Here is a 19,460-nt window from a genome sequence, read left to right as displayed (position 1 = left end):
CCTGATCTTTGATTGTAGCAATAAATTTTCTAACCTAAAGTATTAAAATTTGCTTGTGTTGCAAAAACTCTTTCCTGCCAATTTGTAATTACCCTTCTCTATCATTTATCTCACAAACTATATTGCCAAATTGTAATTTCCCCTTTTTATTATCTATTTCAAAAACCATCTCATTGATATGGGTTCTGTATCTCCCATAGTATGCTCAGTGGGACTAGTGGTCTGTTTGGATGATTGTCCAGGGCTAAACTGCAGGATCCTCATAAAGCCTCGGGGCTATGTATCTCACTCTCCAATTTATTATCATAATGGCATTTTGTGCCTTTTTTTCTCATTTATTTGCACAATAGGAAGCACAGTGGAGAGAGATGATTTCTGCAGGGTGCCTGGAAGGACATGGGACAAGTTCAGACACAGATGCAAGCTTTGCAGAAAATATCTGACTTCCAGCAGTTAATGGGATAGAAAACTTTTAAGTGCAAAACGTACCATTTTGGAGGTATGAGGAATGCAACCTTTCCCAAAGCACTCTCACATCCCAGTGTGCAGCAGGATAAAGAGAGATTGAAAATGTTTCTGATATGAAATTGATACAGCATTTAAATGGAGGGAGGAGGCCTAGGCTATTAATGCAAACACAGCTAGAGGCCTGCAGATATGTTACAGAATTTTTCCCACAGTTTTAATTTAAAACAACCAACCCATCAGCAAAGCTTTCAAAGTTGGTGGAAGATACTGGCCAGTGGCAATTTAACTTACCTATTTTAAGACCTTCTTTTCTTTTTCTTCTTCTCTTCCTCCTCCTCCTCCCCCTCCCGCTTCCCCTCCTTTCTCTCTCTCTCGTCCAGGCTGGAGTGCAGTGATGTGAACATGGCTCACCACAGCCTTGTCCTCCTGGGCTCAGGCAGTCCTCCCACCTCAGCCTCCCAAGTTGCTGGGACCACAGGTGCACACCACCATGCCCAGCTAGTTTTTAAGTTTTTTGTAGAGATGATGTTTCTCCATCTTTTCCATGTTATTTTTTCTATTTCTGTGAGGAAAGTCATTGGCATTTTGGTAGAGATTGCATTCAATCAGTAGATTGCTTTCGGTAGCAGGGACATTTAAAAATATTAATTCTTGCATTCCATGAACATAGAATATGTTTACATTGTTTTGCATCCTCTTCAATTGCTTTCATCAGTGTTTTACAGTTTTCATCATAGAGATGTTTCACTTCTTTGGTTAAGTTAATTTCCAGGGATTTAATTTTATTTGTGGCTATTACATGTGGGATTATTTTTACCTCTTTTTCATATTGTACTCTGTTGGCATATAGAAATGCTACTGATTTTTGGCCGGGTGTGGTGGCTCACGAGGTCAGGAGATCGAGACCGCGGTGAAACCCCATCTCTACTAAAAATACAAAAAAATTAGCCGGGCGTGGTGGCGGGCGCCTGTAGTCCCAGCTACTTGGAGAGGCTGAGGCAGGAGAATGGCGTGAACCCGGGAGGCAGAGCTTGCAGTGAGCCGAGATTGCGCCACTGCACTCCAGCCTGGGCGACAGAGCGAGACTCCATCTCAAAAAAAAAAAAAGAAATGCTACTGATTTTTGTATGTTGATTTTGTGTCCTGCAACTTTACTGACTTTATTTATCAGTTCTAATAGTTTTTGGTGGAGTCTTTAGGTTTTTCCAATATATAGTCATATCATCTGCAAATAAAAATAATTAAACTTCTTCTTTTACAATTTGGATGTTCTTTATTTATTTCTCTTGCCTAATTGCTCTAGCTAGGACTTCCAGTACTATGTTGAATAATAGTGGTGAAAAAGTGGGCATTCTTTTCATGTTCCAGTCTTACAATAATGACTCTCAGTTTTTCCCCATTCAGGGTGATACTAGCTGTGTGTCTGTCATATACTTTTTCTCTTTCTTTTCTTTCTTCTTCTTCTTCTTTTTTTTTTTCTCACTCTGTTGCCCAGCCTGGAATGCAGTGGCACAACTTGGCTCACTACAACCTCCACCTCCTGGGTTCAAGTGATTCTCTTGCCTCTCGTAATCCCGACTAACTGGGATTACAGGCATGCACCACCACACCTGGCTAATTTTTTGTATTTTTAGTAGAGATGAGGTTTCACCATGTTGGCCAGGCTGATCTCAAACTCCTGACCTCAAGTGATCTGCCTGTCTTGGCATCCCAAAGTGCTGGGATTACAGACGTGAGCCACCAGGCCCAGCCACAACTTTTATTATGTTGAGATATGTTCCTTCTCTACCTAGCTTTTAGAGGGTTTTTATAATGAACAGATGTTGAATTTTATCAAGTGGTTTTTCAGCATCAATTGAAGTGATCATATGGTTTTTGTCCTTCATTCTGTTGCTATGACATATCACATTAATTGATTTGCATATGTTGAACCATCTTTGCATCCCAAGGATAAGCTCACTTGGTCATGATGAATGATGTATTTCATGTATTGTTAAATTTGGTTTGCTAGTATTTCATTGAGGATTTTTGCATTAATATTCATCAGAGACACCAGCCTGTAGATTTTTTTTTTTTTTGATGTGTCTTTGTTCTTTGTATCAGGGTAACACTGGCCTCATAGAATGAGTTTGGAAGTATTCCCTCCTCCTCTATTTTTTGTAATAGTTTGAGTAGCATTGGTATTAGTTCACCTTTAAATGTTTGGTAGAATTCAGCAGTGAAGCCATCAGGTCCCAAGCTTTTCTTTGCTGGAAGACTTTTTATTATGGCTTCAATCTTGTTACTTGTTACTGTTTAGGTTTTGGATTTCTTCATGGTTCAATCTTGGTAGGTTCTATGTGTCTAGGAATTTACTCATTTCTTCTAAATTTTCCTATTCCTTAGCATATGGTTGATCATACTAGCCACTAATGATCCTTTGAATTTCTGTAGTATCAGTTGCAATGTTTCTATTTTCATCTCTGATTTTATTTATTTGGGTATTTTCCTTTTTTTTCTTTGTTAGTCTGGCTAATGGTTTGTCAGTTTTGTTCATCTTTTCCAAAGACTTTTTGGTTCATTGACATTTTTATTGTTTTCTTCATTTCAAACTTATTTATGCTCTGATCTTTATTACTTCTTTTTTCCTACTAATTTTAAGTTTGATGTGCTATTGCTTTTCTAATTTTTTTAAAGATTCATCATTAGGATATTTATTTGAAGTCTTTCTTCTCCTCCTTCTTCTTCTTTTTTTTTTTTTCACACAGTTTTGCTCTGTCACCTAGGCTGGAGTGCAGTGGTGTGATCTTAGCTCACTGCAACATCTGCCTCCCAGGCTCATACAATTCTCCTGCCTCAGCCTCCCAAATAGCTGGGATTGTAGGCACCTGCTAAGACACCCGGCTAACTTTTGTCCTTTTAGTAGAGACAGGGTTTTGCCATGTTGTCCAGGCTGGTCTCAAACTCCTGACCTAACCTCAAGTGATCTGCCCACCTTGGCCTCCCAAAGTGCTGGGATCACTCGTGTGAGCTGCGGCACCCAACCCTCTTTCTTCTTTTTGATGTAGGTACTTAGAGCTTAAGCTTCCCTCTTAGTACTTATAAACTTCCCTCTTTCGCGACCGCAGTGGTGTCATCTCATCTCACTGCAACCTCCGCCTCTCGGGTTCAAGTAATTCTCCCACCTCAGCCTCCTGAGTAGCTGGAATTACAGGCTCTGGCCACCATGCCTGGCTAATTTTTGTACTTTTAGTAGAGAGGGGGTTTCACGACGTTGGCTAGGCTGGTCTCGAACTCCTGACCTCAGGTGATCTGCCCACCTCGGCCTCCCAAAGTGCTGAGATTACAGGCGTGAGCCACTGTGCCCGTTCTCCTTAATTTCTTCATTGACCCACTGGTCATACAGGAGCATATTGTTGAATTTCCATGTTATCTGTATGGTTTTCAAAATTCCTCGTTATTCATTTCTAGTTTTATTCCATTGTGGTCAGAGAAGATGCTTGATATTATTTCATTTTTGGGGAAGGTTTAAGACTTCTTTTGTGACCTAACATATGGTCTGTCCCTGAGACTACTCCATGTGTTGAGTAGAAGAATGTGTAATCTGCAGCCATTGGATGAAATGTTCTGTAAATATCTATTAGGTCCATTTGGTCTACAGTGCAGATTAAATCTGATGTTTGTTGATTTTCTGTCTAGGAGATCTGTCCAATGCTGAAAATGGAGTGTTTAAGTCTCCAGCTATTTTGTATTGAGGTCTATCTCTCTCTTTAGCTCTAATAAAATTAGCTTTATATATCTGGGTGCTGCAGTGTTAGGTACATACATATTTATAATTGTTATATCCTCTTACTGAATTGACCTCTTTATCATTATATGATGACCTTCTTTGTCTCTTCTTAAAGTTTTTGTCATGAAAACTATTTTGTCTGATATAAGTGTAGCTACGCCTCCTGCCTTTTTTTGGTTTCCATTGGCTTGGAATATCTTTTTCAGTCCTTTTATTTTCAGCCTATGTGTATCTTAATAGGTGAAGTGTGTTTCTTCTCTTTTCTTTCTTTCTTTTCTTTTTTTTTTTTTTTTTAAGATGGAGTCTTGCTCTTGTCGCCCAGACTGGAGCGCAATGGCGCAATTTTGGCTCACTGCAACCTCCGCCTCCTGGGTTCAAGCAATTCTCCTGCCTCAGCCTCTGGAGTAGCTGGGATTACAGGCACCTGCGAAAATGCCCAGCTAATTTTTGTATTTTTAGTTGAGATGGGGTTTCACCATGTTGGCCAGGCTGGTCTCAAACTTCTGACCTCAGTTGATCCACCCGCCTCTGCCTCCCAAAGTGCTGGGATTACAGGCATGAGCCACCGCGCACAGCCGGTGAAGTGTGTTTCTTATAGATAATAGATCACTGGGTCTTGTTTTTTAATCTATTCAGCCACTCTGTGTCTTTTGGTTGGATAGTTTAGTCCATTTGCACTTAATGTTATTATTGATAAGTAGAGACTTCCTTTTACTATTTTGTTATGTGTTTTCTGATTGTTTTGTGGTCTTCTCTTCCTTCTTTCCTTCCTTCTAGAAGTCTTCCTTTTAGTGAAGGTGATTTTCTCCGGTGGTATGATTTAAATTCTTGCTTGTTATAGTTTTCATGTCTATTGTATGTTTTTCAAGATGAGCCTTGCAAATACTATCTTATAACCCATTATTTTAAACTTAAGACAACTTAAAACTGATTGCATAAACAAAAAAAACATAAAAAAAGAAAACTAATAGAAACTCTACACTTTAACTTTGTCCCCCTGCTTTTTAACTTCATTTCTCTTTGTTTCATTGTATTATGTCTTGAAAAGTTGTAGTTATCATTTTTGATTGGTTCACCATTTAGACTTTCTACTTAAGAGTACTCCACATGCCACAATTACACTTTGTTTTTGCAATCAGTTATAATATTCTCTGATTTTCTATGTGCTTACTATTACCAGCTAGTTTGTACACACATATATATATGTATTTTAATTTTTATATTAGATTTGGGGGTACACGTGAAGGTTTGTTACATAGATAAACACGTCATGAGGGTTCGTTGTAAATATTCATATAGATGATTTCTTATTGCTCATTAACATCTTTGTCTTTCAGGTTGAAGAACTCTGTTTAACATTTATTTCAGGACAAATCTAGCATTGATGAAATCCCTCAGCTTTTGTTTGTCTGGGAAGGTCTTTGTCCTTCACGCTTGAAGGATATTTTCACCAGATATACTGTTCTACAATAAATTTTATTTTTTTCCTTTAGCACTTTAAATATGTCACACCACTCTCTCTTGGCCTATAATATTTCCACTGAAAAGTCTGCTGCCAGACATTTGGGAGCTCCACTTTATTTTATTTGTTTCTTTTCTCTTGCTGCTTTTCTTTACCCTTGACTTTTGGTAGTCTGATATATTAAATACCTTGGGGGTAGTCTTTGGGTTAAGTCTGCTTGGTGTTCTACAGTCTTTTAGTACTTGAGTGTTAATATCTTTCTCCAGGCTTAGGAATTTTTCTGGTATCGTCCCTTTGAATAAACTTTCTATCCCCATCTCTTTCTCTACGTCCTCTTTAAGGCCAATAATTTAAGAGTTACTGCCATTTTAAGGCTATTTTCTAGATCTTATAGCCATGCTTCATTCTTTTTTATCCTTATTTCTTTTGTCTTCTCTGACCATGTATTTTCAAATAGCCTTTCTTCATGTTCACTATTTATTTTTTCTGCTTGATCAATTCTGCTATTAAGAGACTCTGATGCATTCTTTAGTATTCCAGTTGCATTTTTCAACTCTAGAAGTTTTGCTTCCTTTTAACTATTTCAATTTGTTTGTTAAATTTATCTGACAAAATTCTGAATTTCTATTCTGTTATCTTGAATTTCTTTGAGTTTTCTAAAAAGAGCTATTTTGAATTCTCTGTCTGAAAGGTCACATATCTCTGTTTCTCCTGGATTGATCCCTGGTGTCTTATTTAGTTCATTTAGTGAGGTCATGTTTTCCTGGATGATCTTGATATTTATTGGCATCTGAGCATTGAAATGTTAGGTATTTATTGTAGTCTTCACAGTCTGGACTTGTTTGTACCCATCCTCCTTGGGAAGGCTTTTCAGGTATTTGAAAGAACTAGGGTATTGTGGTCTAAGCCATAGCTGCATGAGGGGTCACCTGAAGCCTATTAAGGCTGTGGTTCTTGTAGACTTGTAGAGGTACTGCCTTGGTGGTCTTGGATAAAACCCTGAAGAATTCTCTGTATTATGAGGCAGAGACTCTTGTTCCTTACCTTACTTTTTCCCAAACAAATGAAGTCTCTCTGTGCTGAGCTGCCTAGGGCTGTAGGTAGAGTGACATACCACCCCCCTGGTCCTCACTACTAGGACTGTGCTGGGTCAGACCTGAAGCCAGCACAGCACTAGGTCTTGCCCGTGGCTTTCTGTAACCACTACCTGGGTACCACCTATGTTCACTCAAGTCCCTAGGGCTCTACCATTAGCAGGTGGTGAAGCCAACCAGGTTTGTGTCTTTCCCTTCAGGGCAGTGAGTTCCCCACAGCCCCAGGTGGGTCCAGACATAGTGTATGGGAGCTAGGGACTGCAGTCAAAAATCCTTATATGTCTACCTGATGTTTTATTCTACTGTAGCTAAGCTGGGACTTAAACCACAATACAAAGTCTTTCCTGCTCTTCCCTCCCCTTTCCACAGGCAGAGGAGCCTCTCTCTTTGGCAACCACTATCACTGGACCATGGGTGGTTTTCTACACCACAGTTGGTATTCACTTAAAGTTCAAAGGATCTTCAGTCAGCTTGTGGTGAATGCTGCCAGGCTTGGGACATACCCTTCAGGGCACTGGGCTTCCCTCTGACCCAGGGAAGGTCATGAAATGCCATCCAAGAGGTTAGGCCTGGGATTGGGGACTTCAAGAGCCCACTTGTTGGTCTAACCCACTCTGACTGAGCTGGTATCTAAAGTGCAAGACTAAGTCCTCTTTACTTTCCCCTCTGCTTTTCTCTAGCAGAAGTCTCTCACCATAGTCACCACAGCTGGCAATGTTCTGGGTCTCACTTGAAGACATGTCTCAGAGTCTCACCCAAGGCCCATGCCATGATGCACTACCTGGGTATTGCTGCTGATTATTTAGTGCCCAAAGGCTCTTTAGTCACAGGTGATGAATCCTGCCAGGTGTGGATCCTTCCCTTCAAGGCAGCGGTTTACCTTTTGGCCCATGGTGTGTCTAGACATGTCATCCATGAGCTAGGGTCTGGCATGGAGGCCTCCTGACTGCCCAGTGCCATATCCTACTGTGACTGAGCTGGTATGCAAGATGCAAAACAAAGTCTTCTTTGCTCTCCTCTTCATAAGCAGAGGAGTCACTTTTGTTGCTTCAAGCCGTGCTGCCTGGGGTTGGGGGAAGGATGGCACAAACACTCCCTTAGATTCCCTGGCTGGTGTCTTCCTAGGTCATGTACCACCCTAGTCCAGTGGCTCTAAGCCCATCCCAGCCCAGCACTAGAAGTTGCCTAAGAACTTCAATCCCTGTGTCCTAGACAGCCTTTCAAGTTTACCTAGAACCCCAGAGCACTTTGGCCCACGGTGGTGAGGCTTGCCAAAAAACTCAAGTTCTGACCATTGGGATGGTCCATTCCCCTCTGGCTAGGTCTGGTCCAGATGTTCCCTTCATGCATGAGTGCTGGCTGAGCCCAGCATGGCTTTGCTCTCCACTGTGACATGGCAGCACCGAGTTCAATAGAAAGACCACTAGTCACTGCACTCTCCCTCCCCAAAGTGCGTAGACTCTCTGTGTAGCACGGCTGCTGCTAGGTTATGGAGAAGGGGTGGTGTCAGTGATTCAAGACTGTCTCTCCTACTCCCTTCAATGATTCTTTCAGTGATATGAATATGAAACCAGGTACTCCGATTGCTCTGATTTTTGGTTCTTGTGATGGTATGCAGTTAGTTGTTAAACTTTCCAGTATGCAGATAGTTGTTAAAATTTGTTGTTCCTGTCGGGGGTTATCAATGGTATAGGCTTCTATTCCGCCATCTTGTTCTGCTCTGCAAAACACTTCAAATATTAAACACTGAAATAAATGTGAGTTATACGTACATTTAAGAAAGATTAATAAAACAAATAAGGTAATTATTTACCCAATTATTCCAGTTCCAGGTTGTAGGTGGCTGGAGCCTATCTGGTGGCTCAGCACTCAAGGGACGAATCAACCCTGGACAGGATGCCATTCCATCACAGGGTACACATGTATACACACTCACTCACACTGGGACAATTTAGACACGCCAATTAACCTAACATGCACAACTTAGGGATATGAGAGGAAACCAGAATACCTGGAGAAAACCCATGTAGACACAGGGAGAATGTGCAAACTCAATACAGTGGCCCCACCAGTAATTTATTTTTTTTCTCATCATTTAATGAAATGATGTTGAACAAAATGAACTTATTCGAGGACCCGGTGTATAATGCTTTTTGTCAGGCATTAATATGCATGCCATCAAAATCAAAAGCACAGGCTCAGCTAAAATTTCTCAAATGCATGGAAACAAGCACCTCAACATTGTTATCTTTTAATTTCAAATGGTTACCTGGGCTCAAAATCTGGGTGTGCAATTTTATCTGCTCTGGGCAGTGCTCAATATCGAGCATTTCTTACAACAATTAGGACTTATTCCCATTCAGATAATGTTGTCCTAATTAACCCCTTTGTGGTTTTTGGAGAAGTAGGTTTATTTTTTAAACTTTTTTTTTTTTTTTGAGACAGGTTCTTGCTCTGTCCCCCAAGCTGGAGTGCAGTGGCATGATTACAGCTCACTGCAGCTTCGACCTCCTGGGCTTAAGCAATCTTCCCACCCCAGCTGCCTGAGTATCAGGGACCACAGGTGTGTGCCACTGCACCCAGCTAATGCTTTTATTTTCTGTAAAGACAGGATCTCAGTATGTGGTTCAGCCTGGTCTTGAACTCCTGGGCTCACGCAATTTTCCTCCCTCAGCCTCCCAAAATGTTGGGATTACAGGTGTGAGATGCACCAGAAACCCTTAAACTTCTTAAAAATCCCTTAAGTCCTCTTGGTTTTACAGGAAAGTAGAAGCTTGGATTTTAGTTTGATCATAGGAAATAAGTAGATTGTTATTCATTCAACAAAAAATATTTATGATAAACATTTTTCAGGCTATCCATTTATTTAATAGGTCTTTATTACATATTTACTGCTGTCAAATGTTTTGGGGCCAGAGGTGAATTATGCTAGTTTGGAAACTAGGTGGAATATTATCATTTAAATGGGTACATTTGTATCTCAAACAAATCCTGTGGTTTATATAATTTGGAATACTGTATGTCTGTTTTCCATGGAAATAATGAAGTTCATTGGTCATGGTACTCTTGGTCATGGGACTCACACTCACTTTGCTCTTACCTCTTTATTTTCACATGCATCCCATTCACAATCATGTCTAATCCAGAAGACTGGTAGTATATAAGAGATCCCAAATATTACCACTGGCTCAGAATCTGAGCCAATGAATGGAGGGACTATGTCATACTTGAAATAAACTTCTTTAACAATAAAAATTAAGAGTATAAGTTCTCTCATTTTGTCTTCTCAGTTTCATCAAATATTTCATGTTTAAAATGCTAGCAAGTGTGAAAGAGGCTATGGAATTTTGTGAGTGATAAAATATTTGTAGAGTACTTGGTGATCTGGATCTGGGTGCTATTAAAACCAACCAAACACAAGTAGCTCATATGAGTCCTTCAATTTTTATTCTTGCTTCCAACTTTTAATCTTCCAGCACTGCCTAAACATGGAACTAGGCAGATTTATAGCAATTCTGGTAGATGTTTGTTAGGACTGATTTCATACAACACTCTTGACAATAAAACTATAGTTTTCTAAACTTGACATTTAGCATGTCCTTTATCTTATAAAAAGAAAAATACTTCTGTTGTTCTGTTGGAGTAGGTTAGCTTATAAAAATAAAGTGATGCATCTTTATATGTTTTTAACATGTCCAACTTTGCCAGGCATGGTGGTTCATGCCTCTAATCCCAAGCACATTGGTAGGCCGAGGCAAGAGGATCTCTTGAGCCCAGGAGTTCAAGACTGCAGTGTGCTATGATGGCACCATTGCACTCCAGCCTCAGCGACAGAGAGTCTGTCTCTTAAGTAAGTTAGTAAGTAAATAAATAAAATGTTCAACTTAAAATAAAATGACAATTTCTTTTCTAGCAGCTAGGTGAAATTTCTTAACTATTAACCTCTGGTACTTTAAACAACATTAAAACAGCCTTTAAAAGAAGACATTAATTAATTGAGGAAAGATTTTAAAATAATTTTTTCCAAGTTTTAATTTTTAAATCCCTAAAGAACCACATATTCTTTTGCAATCCAGGTTTATAAAAATGCAGCTATCAAATTTGATATTAAAAACAAGATGCCGCACACCCTTCGTGGAATAAAGCACAGTATAAAGAAAACCAGAACGTCATGACCATTCTTCTTCAATCTTTCCCATTTGTAATATTTCCCCCAAGCGGAGAAGCCTGACAAATTTCCCTTTCTTGCACGTGACCACTTTTTGCATCAGATGCATTTAATTTTGTAGGTTAAATATTCAGGACAAAAGGAGAATAGAAAGAATTTTTAGAGCTTTGATTTCTATGGAAGCAATAAGCTGAAACTTGGAAATAATATGTATCATTGCCATCAATCCCATTATAGCTAGCTAATACTCCAGGGATTTGCTTGTTTCTCTCTATAATAATCTTATACTTCTATAGTGCTTATAATTTGCAACCTATGTTCACTTGCTTCATGAGATTCTTACAGAAATCTTTTGAAAGAAGGGTAGTGTGTATATACATGTGGGTGTATGAATATACATATATATGTGTATATGTTTGTCCATACGTATACATATGGGGGATCGGTTCCAGAACCCCCTCAGACACCAAAATTTCCAGATGCTTAAGTTTTTTTATATAAAATGACTAATTGGTCAATTCTTCTTGGTAAAGCTGATCTTGATCTTACCAGTTTCTTTTTTGGCTTAGTAATAGGAACAATGATTTTCATAATTTAGGGGACCAAAAGTAAAATTTCAGTTTAAGTCATTTTAGGAATAAACCATGGAGCTATAAATCTTTTGGAGGAGTTATAGAATCAGTGTTAATGCTAGAGTATTGCAGTATATTAATACAATAGATAGTTCTGACAAGTTGCTTTAGAAAAATGTTTCAGCTAAAGTGACCCAATACCAAATTCTGTACAGTTACCGTCTATTTCGTAAATGCATGTTAATATCAAAGTGTTTATATTGTGTAACTTCCTACCTTAGATGCTTTTGTTTATAATATAATGCTGTTTCAAGGTTGAATATGTACAGTAATAACTGTTACAAATTGATTACAAGAGATCGCAATCATTGTACAAATCACAGGCTGTGTCATTGTGCAGACAAAAATCACTGACCATGCATGCCAGAGGTGGATCATAAATAGTTAACTCGTAAGACTAGAAATCCAATTGATGGTGATTTTTATGGGTTCATCTTTAAAAGTGACTTCGCTGAGTAAAAGTTTAATATTTCTTAAAAGAAAGGTAAACTAGAAAGCTGTCCAGAATTTTCGATCCTAGTCTAGTACCACCTACTTGGGAACAAATATAGAAATACAGGCAAACCTGTCCGTTAATTTTGATGTTGAACGTGTGGTTAGAGAGCATACTGCGATATGTTACAGCACCTGAGATAAAAAGCAAATTTGTAAAGTGTCTAAGTGTTGATGGAGAAAAACACATCTAGCATATACGGAAATTTTCTTTTGAGTTCCCTGGAGGATGATCACCAACTCAGTGGGTGAAGCCCTGCCCTCTAGTGGTTATGGGTGTGAGAGGACTTCTGTTCAACATTGCATGTCTGGCTCACCACGGTTTATTAAAACCAATCGTTCATTAAAAAGCACTTATTAGGGGTCTGGGTAAGATGCCGAGCAGGTGAAATGTTTACGTGTGAAAAGGCATTGCCACTGGACAAAGGTACAGCGGCCAAAGAAGTGCTCGTTCATTGGCTTCGACCGCTGTACGACTGGTTTCTAATTGCTGTTCCAGCCTCTCCCCAGTTCCATACACCACAAACGAATGAAAAAGATTAGCTCTCCCTGGAGCTCTCTGAGGCTGAACCTTGCTCCCTCATTACAAACGGTAACTAAGCACACCCCTTACAGAATTTTGGGAAGTCGCTCCCCGATTACCGGCTCCCGCAAGAACCAAGCAATCAGTGCAGGGTTTTGCAAGTGAGAGTGCGAGACTCGGCAGGCTGCTCACGGTGCTCCAGTCCCCGGCAGGAGCATGGACACCTCGCCCCTTCCTTCCGTGGGCCTCAACGTCGCCTGCTGAGATTGTGACTGCCACCCCGACGGGAGCGGCTTCCCCTACAGGCTTTGTAGAGCGCGCTTAAACGCCTCAGGGACAGCGGCCATGACTGTCAGCTTGGGCCGACCCCGCGGCCGCCCCACGGGAATGCGTGGCCGACACGGGGCGTGGGCGAATCTCTGATCCTCGCGTTCAGTGGGTGCTTATAAACGGGCGGACACCGTCCCTGGGGTAAGGGAGGCGCCGGCAAGAACAGGGCGGGCCACCGACCCCGCGCGACCTCCTACCGGACGGATCCAAACCCAAACATTGTTCATTCCGGGCCGAAGTCTCGGCCTTCACTTCACTTCCGCCTTCCCAGCCCGTGAGCACGAATGCGCCTGCGCGCACCTCTCTCAGCGGAAGTAATAGTGACAAAGCTCCGTGCCCGGCTGGCCCATGAGTGCGGGGCGCTACTGGGCTGCCGGCGGCGGGGAGGGGCGGAGCGCAGGAGTCGGAGGCGGGAGCACACCAGCACGGCCTCGCGGAGCCGGCCCGGCGGACCGTGACGGGTCCCCTCACCTCCTCTCCTCTCTCCTCCCCGCCCGCCCTCTCTCCCTCCCTCCCTCCCGCTAGCTTCTTCTCACGCCGGGAGCAGGCTCCCGCCTCGCACCGCTGCCCTGCGAGCAGCTCCTCTTCTCCCGAGGCGCGCGGGGCGCCCCCGCGAGCCCCGCGCCTGAGACCCCGCAGCCTGGAGGAGGGCTGTCTGGGGCTTTGGGTGGGTACTAGTATTATTACCTCCTGCCCCCATTTCTAGAAACTTCCAGGTTCTTAAGGAAGGGGAGGTTCGGGGATCCCCTGGCTGGGGGGGCATCTCTAGGGCGCCGCCCCGCTGGCGTGAGCTGGGGACGTTGCGGGCACACGACGGGGCGGGTGCGGGATCTTGGTGGGGGGGCTCCCGAGATAGCGGCTGGGCGGAGAACTCCTTCCTCAGCCTTTCTCGTCAGCGCCGCTTCTCCTGGTTTCTCTTGCAGATGCTGCTGCTAGGGGTGGTGGGAGCAGCCGTGGGACGCGTGGCCGGGAGCGGGGGTGACAGCCTGGGATTCCGGGGGCTTCTCTTCCTTGTCCTCCTCCTCTCCTCTCTATTCCCAGTGTGGCCGTGGCTGACACTAAAGACTTTGTAGCCATCAACCCGAGTGCAGTTTCGATGGAAAATGAAGGTAAAGGCCCCTGGCCGACCGGTTGCAACGCGGAGTTGAGGGTGTGGTGGTTTGCTTTTAAGTTGTCTTTGTTTTTCCACCTTTTTATTTTCGTGAGCTTATTTATTTACTGTGTATGTGAAGTGTCCACGGATTTGCTTACTTAGGGTATCCAGCTTTTATTTTGGTAACATGGGGCACTTGAGAGATTGAGGTTCTGTGGGTGACTGAGCTTGATTCAGCTTTCTGGAGGAATTCCTGCTTTCTTCAGCTTAGGGAATGGGAGGGAAGTTTTCATTTCAGATAGCGTCTGTGCATGTTTAAATAGCTATTTGAAAGGAATTACTCGAGGGGAAGTGGAAATGGGGGACAAGGGGATGGGGCTGCATCTCTGTATATTGGCGTTTCAAGCCTCGATGTGGTGTGTGGCAGGATTCATTTATAAGAAAGCAAGCCATGTTTTATTATCTCTAGCACTGGGAAAAAAAGCTCATTGTTTTTCAATTCACACAAAAAAAACAGTGAATTTAATGAAATGTTATGAGGTGAGTGCTTTTCTTAAAGTTCCACCCTATTTCAAAACATCGTTTAGGAGGTTGACAGCGGAACCTGTTTGTTCATTGTACACTTTGGACACATTAGATCGTCATTCACATGTTACATGATCCTTTTGGCCTCGTTAAAATATTTAATGCTTTTCCTACACAGCACTGATTATTTTTAAAATGGTTGAACAACTGTGAATAAGTGGTTTTTTTTTCCCCCTCCTGAAACAACACTTATTCTTTGGACTGACTTCTGACTCGTGCGTGATCATTTGTTTTTCTTCTGCCTTTAACCGGGCTGCAAAATACTGTAAAAGATACTTAACAAATGACAGTTTTTTCCTTTTGTATAATTTGTTTTAAAAAATATGTGTCCTGTATAAAGGAGCTGCAGTCTTGCTTGCTGGCTGCTTCTAATTTGTTTTTCCATTGTTGAGAATGTAAGCTTGATTGTCTGACTAGGACTAGTAATTTTGAAATGGATGTTTCTTATAGATGCAGTCATCTGTTTTGCTATCTGAGACCTCTGGGCTATGTAGGGAATATGATGAGAGGCATGATTATATTGTCCAATTTTAATCTGGATGGGTAATTGGTGGAAGACATTTTCTGAAATACTAAAGTGTATAACTGCAGAGGAGTTATACTGTCTAATTGGGTCTTGAGAAACATTTTAAAGCAGTGATGTTTTTGGTGATAAGGAAAATCACTTTTCTGAGCCTTTTTCCTCTCTTTTAAGTTTATTGATTTAAGAAAGGCAAATCCATTCTGCACTTGAGACAAAGAATGTTAAATGCATTCATATACTTGTTTCTTGGTAGAAACACCTTAAATAACTTCTAACATTTAACGTATGTTTATGAGCAAGTTTTCAGAATGGTACCAGATTTAAGAGGGTAACCTGAAGTAGGTGGATTCTTTCATGTTGCTTTTGTTTCTTGATCTCTCAGGAAGAAAAGCATGAGTAATAAAGCCTATTCTCATTATCTACTGAGGTGGGAGGGGGTGGTTGTGAGATAGGAGAATGGTGCCTGCTTGTGTCTGTCTCTGTATTTTGTGGCCAAATATGAATTTTGTGGTTTCATAGTAAAAGATCACACAGTTCTTAAAAACGTGTGGGGTTTTCTGTCCCGTTATTCTTGACCATCAAGAGACCATTTTTGTCACTTTCTCACTATTGTAACTTTTTTTAATATATAAACAATTTGAAGAAGAACCTGTATATAGCCTAGAAATTTTCTAAAGTGACTGACCATATTAAACTACATAGATTGATACCTATGCCTTTTTATTGTTCACTTGCCTTTTTATAGTTTTCATCCTTCTTTGATATGGTGTAGTATTAACAATTTGGAGGTGTGAAACAAAAATAGATTCAAGTCTTGACTAACTTGTCTTGAACCACTTAAAGCCGTGTGATTTTAGGTAAATTACTTCACCTTTCTGAGCCTGTATTTCTTCATCTATAAATTGGGATTGATAATCTAACTCACAGAGTTGAGAGGATTAGATGAGAAACCCTGTGTAAATTCTTTTGTGAGATAGGAATGATAACGTTTAAGAGCTTGAGTTGTGGTGGAACCATGCAAACTGATTTGAATGCTGGATTCGTCGCTTACCATTTGGGTTTGTGAATATTAAAGTTTTCTGTGCTTCTGTTTCTTCATAAAATAAAGATAATGATAGAACCTACCTTATGAGGTTGTTGTAAACATTCAAACAGTATCTGGCACATAGTAAGTGCTCGGTAAATGTTAATTATAAATAGCCTGGCTGAATGTTTGATACATACTAATAGGCCACCTGGCATTAATATTGTCATGACAGTTAAATGTTGGAAGGGGGAGCAGTAGTGGCAAAAATGCTCTTAGTTGAGGGATGAGTGGGGTTAGGTAAGGAATTTTCTATGGCATTAGTGCTTTTAAGCCTACAGAAAAATTTAGGGCTCTACCAAGAAGCCAGGGTCCAGTATAGAAAGAGACAGGTTTGGATTTGAAGCCCGACAGGTAATGTTTTCCTCTCCTAAAGTTGCTAGGCTTCTAAGCTTTCTCAGCCTCTAAGTTTTCTCATCTGTAAATGAGATAATGCCCTCTTGCAAAGTTGGTGTGAGTAATAAATGAAGCCACCAGAGCAATGTTTGACATACAGTTAACTTGGATGAATTGAGTGATGCTGCTGTTCCCTAGTAACAGAGAATCCTCCAGTAGGTATGCAGGTAAGTTATATTTGTAGGTGTGAACAGTGTAGAATTGATAGTGGTTCCCTAGAGCATCAGCATGAAGGTTCTTAGGTAGCTTACAGTGGTGTGGGGAGGAAATGGTTTCATCCATGTGTTGGTTCCTTCAGCAATGGTGGTATTTTCTTTGGCACTTTAGTTTCGATTATTCTGGACCTTTTTCCCAGGGCCCGTTTAAACTTTCTCAGCAAAGCTTGATCAGTTTTTAGCTGTAGACTCTAGGATGTTTCATGAACATTTCTGCTTGTCACTAGGAACATTTAAAATGTTGATTTCCTGGAATTTTTGGACTACTTAACATTCAGTTGTGAGTTAGGATTTTATCCAGATCCTTTGGAATTTCTTTTTACATGTTTATCACAAATCTAAACAGATACCACTTAGGAATCTTGAGATGCACGAGTAAACAGCTCTTACCTGATTTTTAAAAGTTAATTGCATGTTTAAAGTGATAGCTTACTAGAAAAAATATGTCTAGCTGGAGAAGCTTGCAAATAGGTTTTCCTTTCTAGTAATGGATTTATTTTTTGGAATAAATTTGGCCTTTCCTATAGAAAATTCAGTGTGACTGTAATACACATGAAACTTTAATATAGCCTTAAATGTTTGACTAGTGGGTAGAAATGTAACAGTCTTCAGGATTTCAGGACATGGTTAATTTAAGATTATGGACAGAGCTAATAGGTGTAGAGAACAATGCCCCAATCTTTTTCATTTGAAAATGGTTGTATTTACATTTTACTTTTAAAAGCAGTTTCTTAATTCAATTTCAAATTGTTAATCAGCTAGGAATGTCTCAAGAAAAAATTGTGTTACTATAGTTGGAGAAGCTATAGGGAAAAAGGGATGAGAAGCCACCTTAATTTTATTCCTTTAACTGAAAATAGGAAACCAGGTTATAAAAATATTTTATATCTTTGGGTGTGGGAAATATAGTTTATGTTGTTTGCAGTTTTGTCCAGAAAATGATAGTCTTAATTAGTACTCTGAAAAAGAGTTGAAAGTAAAAGAGATTGTATATATGACAACATTTTATAAATTGTAGTAATTTAAGCCAAAGGATGCTGTAGAGAGTACTTGTATGCAATAGCCTTCTGACAGTTGGATTCCAAATACTTGATTTGTCTTCATATTTTTGTCATTCATTTAAAGTCAGCAGAATTCAGGTCTGTTAACCTGAAGCATTATGAAACAAAATAGTTTCCTAGGGAACACACCCCTAGGGGCCCAGGACTGATTTTGGAGATCTTAGCCATGATCTGTTTTACAAGGTTAAATTTTGTTTTAAAGGTGCCAAGAACACTGTGGCTTGATGGTAAAGTTAGCATGAATTTTAAATTACACTGTTACATGTAGCATCTTAAAATATCTTAAGGATCAGTTCAAGAGGTCCCCTCACATTTACTTTGTTGAAACAGAAATTCTTTTTAATAATGGTTTCAGGCATCAGTTTTGACAAGGTTATCTTTATGCTTTTCATGTAGACAAATGTTGGTAAAAGGCAGTAAAGGGTGCATTCTGAGGTTAATGCTATCATTTCATAAAAGAAAGGATTTCCCAAAAAAAGACTAAATTGATAATTTCATCTTGGATGTATATGACTGCTACTTATATGCATTTGTTAATACAGTTGACCCTTGAACAATGTGGGGGTTGGGGTGCTGACCCACCATGCAGTCGAAAATCTGGGTGTAACTTTTAACTCTCTGAAAACTTTACTACTCATAGTCTCTACTGTTGCCTGGAAGCCTTACTGATAACATAAAGTCAATTAACACATACTTTGTATGTTATATGTATTATATACTGTATTCTTGCAATAAAGTAGAGAAAAAAACTTACCAAGAAAATTATGAGGAGAAAATATATTTATAATTCATTAAGCAGAAGTGGATCACTATAAAGGTCTTCATCCTCATTGTCTTCACGTTGAATAGGCTGAGGAAAAGGAGGGGTTGGTCTTGCTGTCTCGGGTGACAGAAGCAAATCTGAGTATAAGTAGACCTTTAGAGTTGAAACTCATGTTGTTAAAGAGTCAACTGTGTATCTTCTGTCTTCAGGCTTTAAGTTGCTACTGACAAAAGTTTAAATCGTAGAATTACAAATAAATTACACCAATTGTGTTAAATTAGGTTAGTTTAGACTAAATTTGTGATGTGTTTAGAAAAAGTTTGAATGAAATGTTGAAAAGCTGTCCTAGGTTATAGACAGAAGACAGTAATAGTTGGGTGGTCAGAAGCATTATCTTAAGATGACTGTAACTGGGTGTCTGATTCAATTTCTATCTCTGCTTTTTTTATTCTGCTATAGGTATTAGAGAATGTATGAATTGGAATTATTTAATATACCTGTTAGTTGTAATTGCTTTCTTAAGTAAAGGCCTTTTGGTTTGACATTTGGTCATTTTGTAAACGTGCTGACCTAAACTCAACTCGTGTCCCTCAGAAGGAAATGCATTAATTTAGTATGACATCCTTTTTTTTCTTTGTGCTTTTTCTTTTCTTTTTTTTTTTTTTTTTTTTTTTGAGATGGAGTCTCACTCTGTAACCCAGGCTGGAACACAGTAGCATCATTATAGCTCACCAAAGCCCCGAACTCCTGGACTAATGTGATCTCCCTGCCTTAGCCTCCTGAGTAGCTGGGATTATAAGCA

General features: G+C 40.2%; 1 protein-coding gene across 8 annotated transcripts in view; it reads left to right on the top strand.

Annotated features, from left to right (window-relative positions):
• Positions 1-19,460, top strand: part of ATP2C1 (ATPase secretory pathway Ca2+ transporting 1) — a 158,257-nt gene that overhangs the window by 25,654 nt on the left and 113,143 nt on the right. For 2 of the 8 annotated variants that reach the window (XM_055295438.2, XM_055295437.2), the window contains exon 1: positions 13,289-13,605. The exons of 3 other annotated variants lie outside the window; for them this stretch is intronic. Coding sequence is in view for 3 of the 5 variants with exons in the window: in XM_055295435.2 (XP_055151410.1) it covers positions 14,042-14,047 (6 nt within the window). In the remaining 2 variants the exon portion in view is untranslated. Of the gene's footprint in view, positions 1-13,288; positions 13,606-13,861; positions 14,048-19,460 lie in introns of those variants that run through there. 3 more of the 8 variants (XM_055295435.2, XM_055295434.2, XM_063610736.1) reach the window with 3 other exon arrangements.

This window comes from Symphalangus syndactylus, chromosome 10, assembly GCF_028878055.3.
Source record: "Symphalangus syndactylus isolate Jambi chromosome 10, NHGRI_mSymSyn1-v2.1_pri, whole genome shotgun sequence".
In the NCBI taxonomy this organism is placed as follows: domain Eukaryota; kingdom Metazoa; phylum Chordata; class Mammalia; order Primates; family Hylobatidae; genus Symphalangus; species Symphalangus syndactylus.
This window is presented reverse-complemented; position numbering and strand designations above follow the sequence as displayed.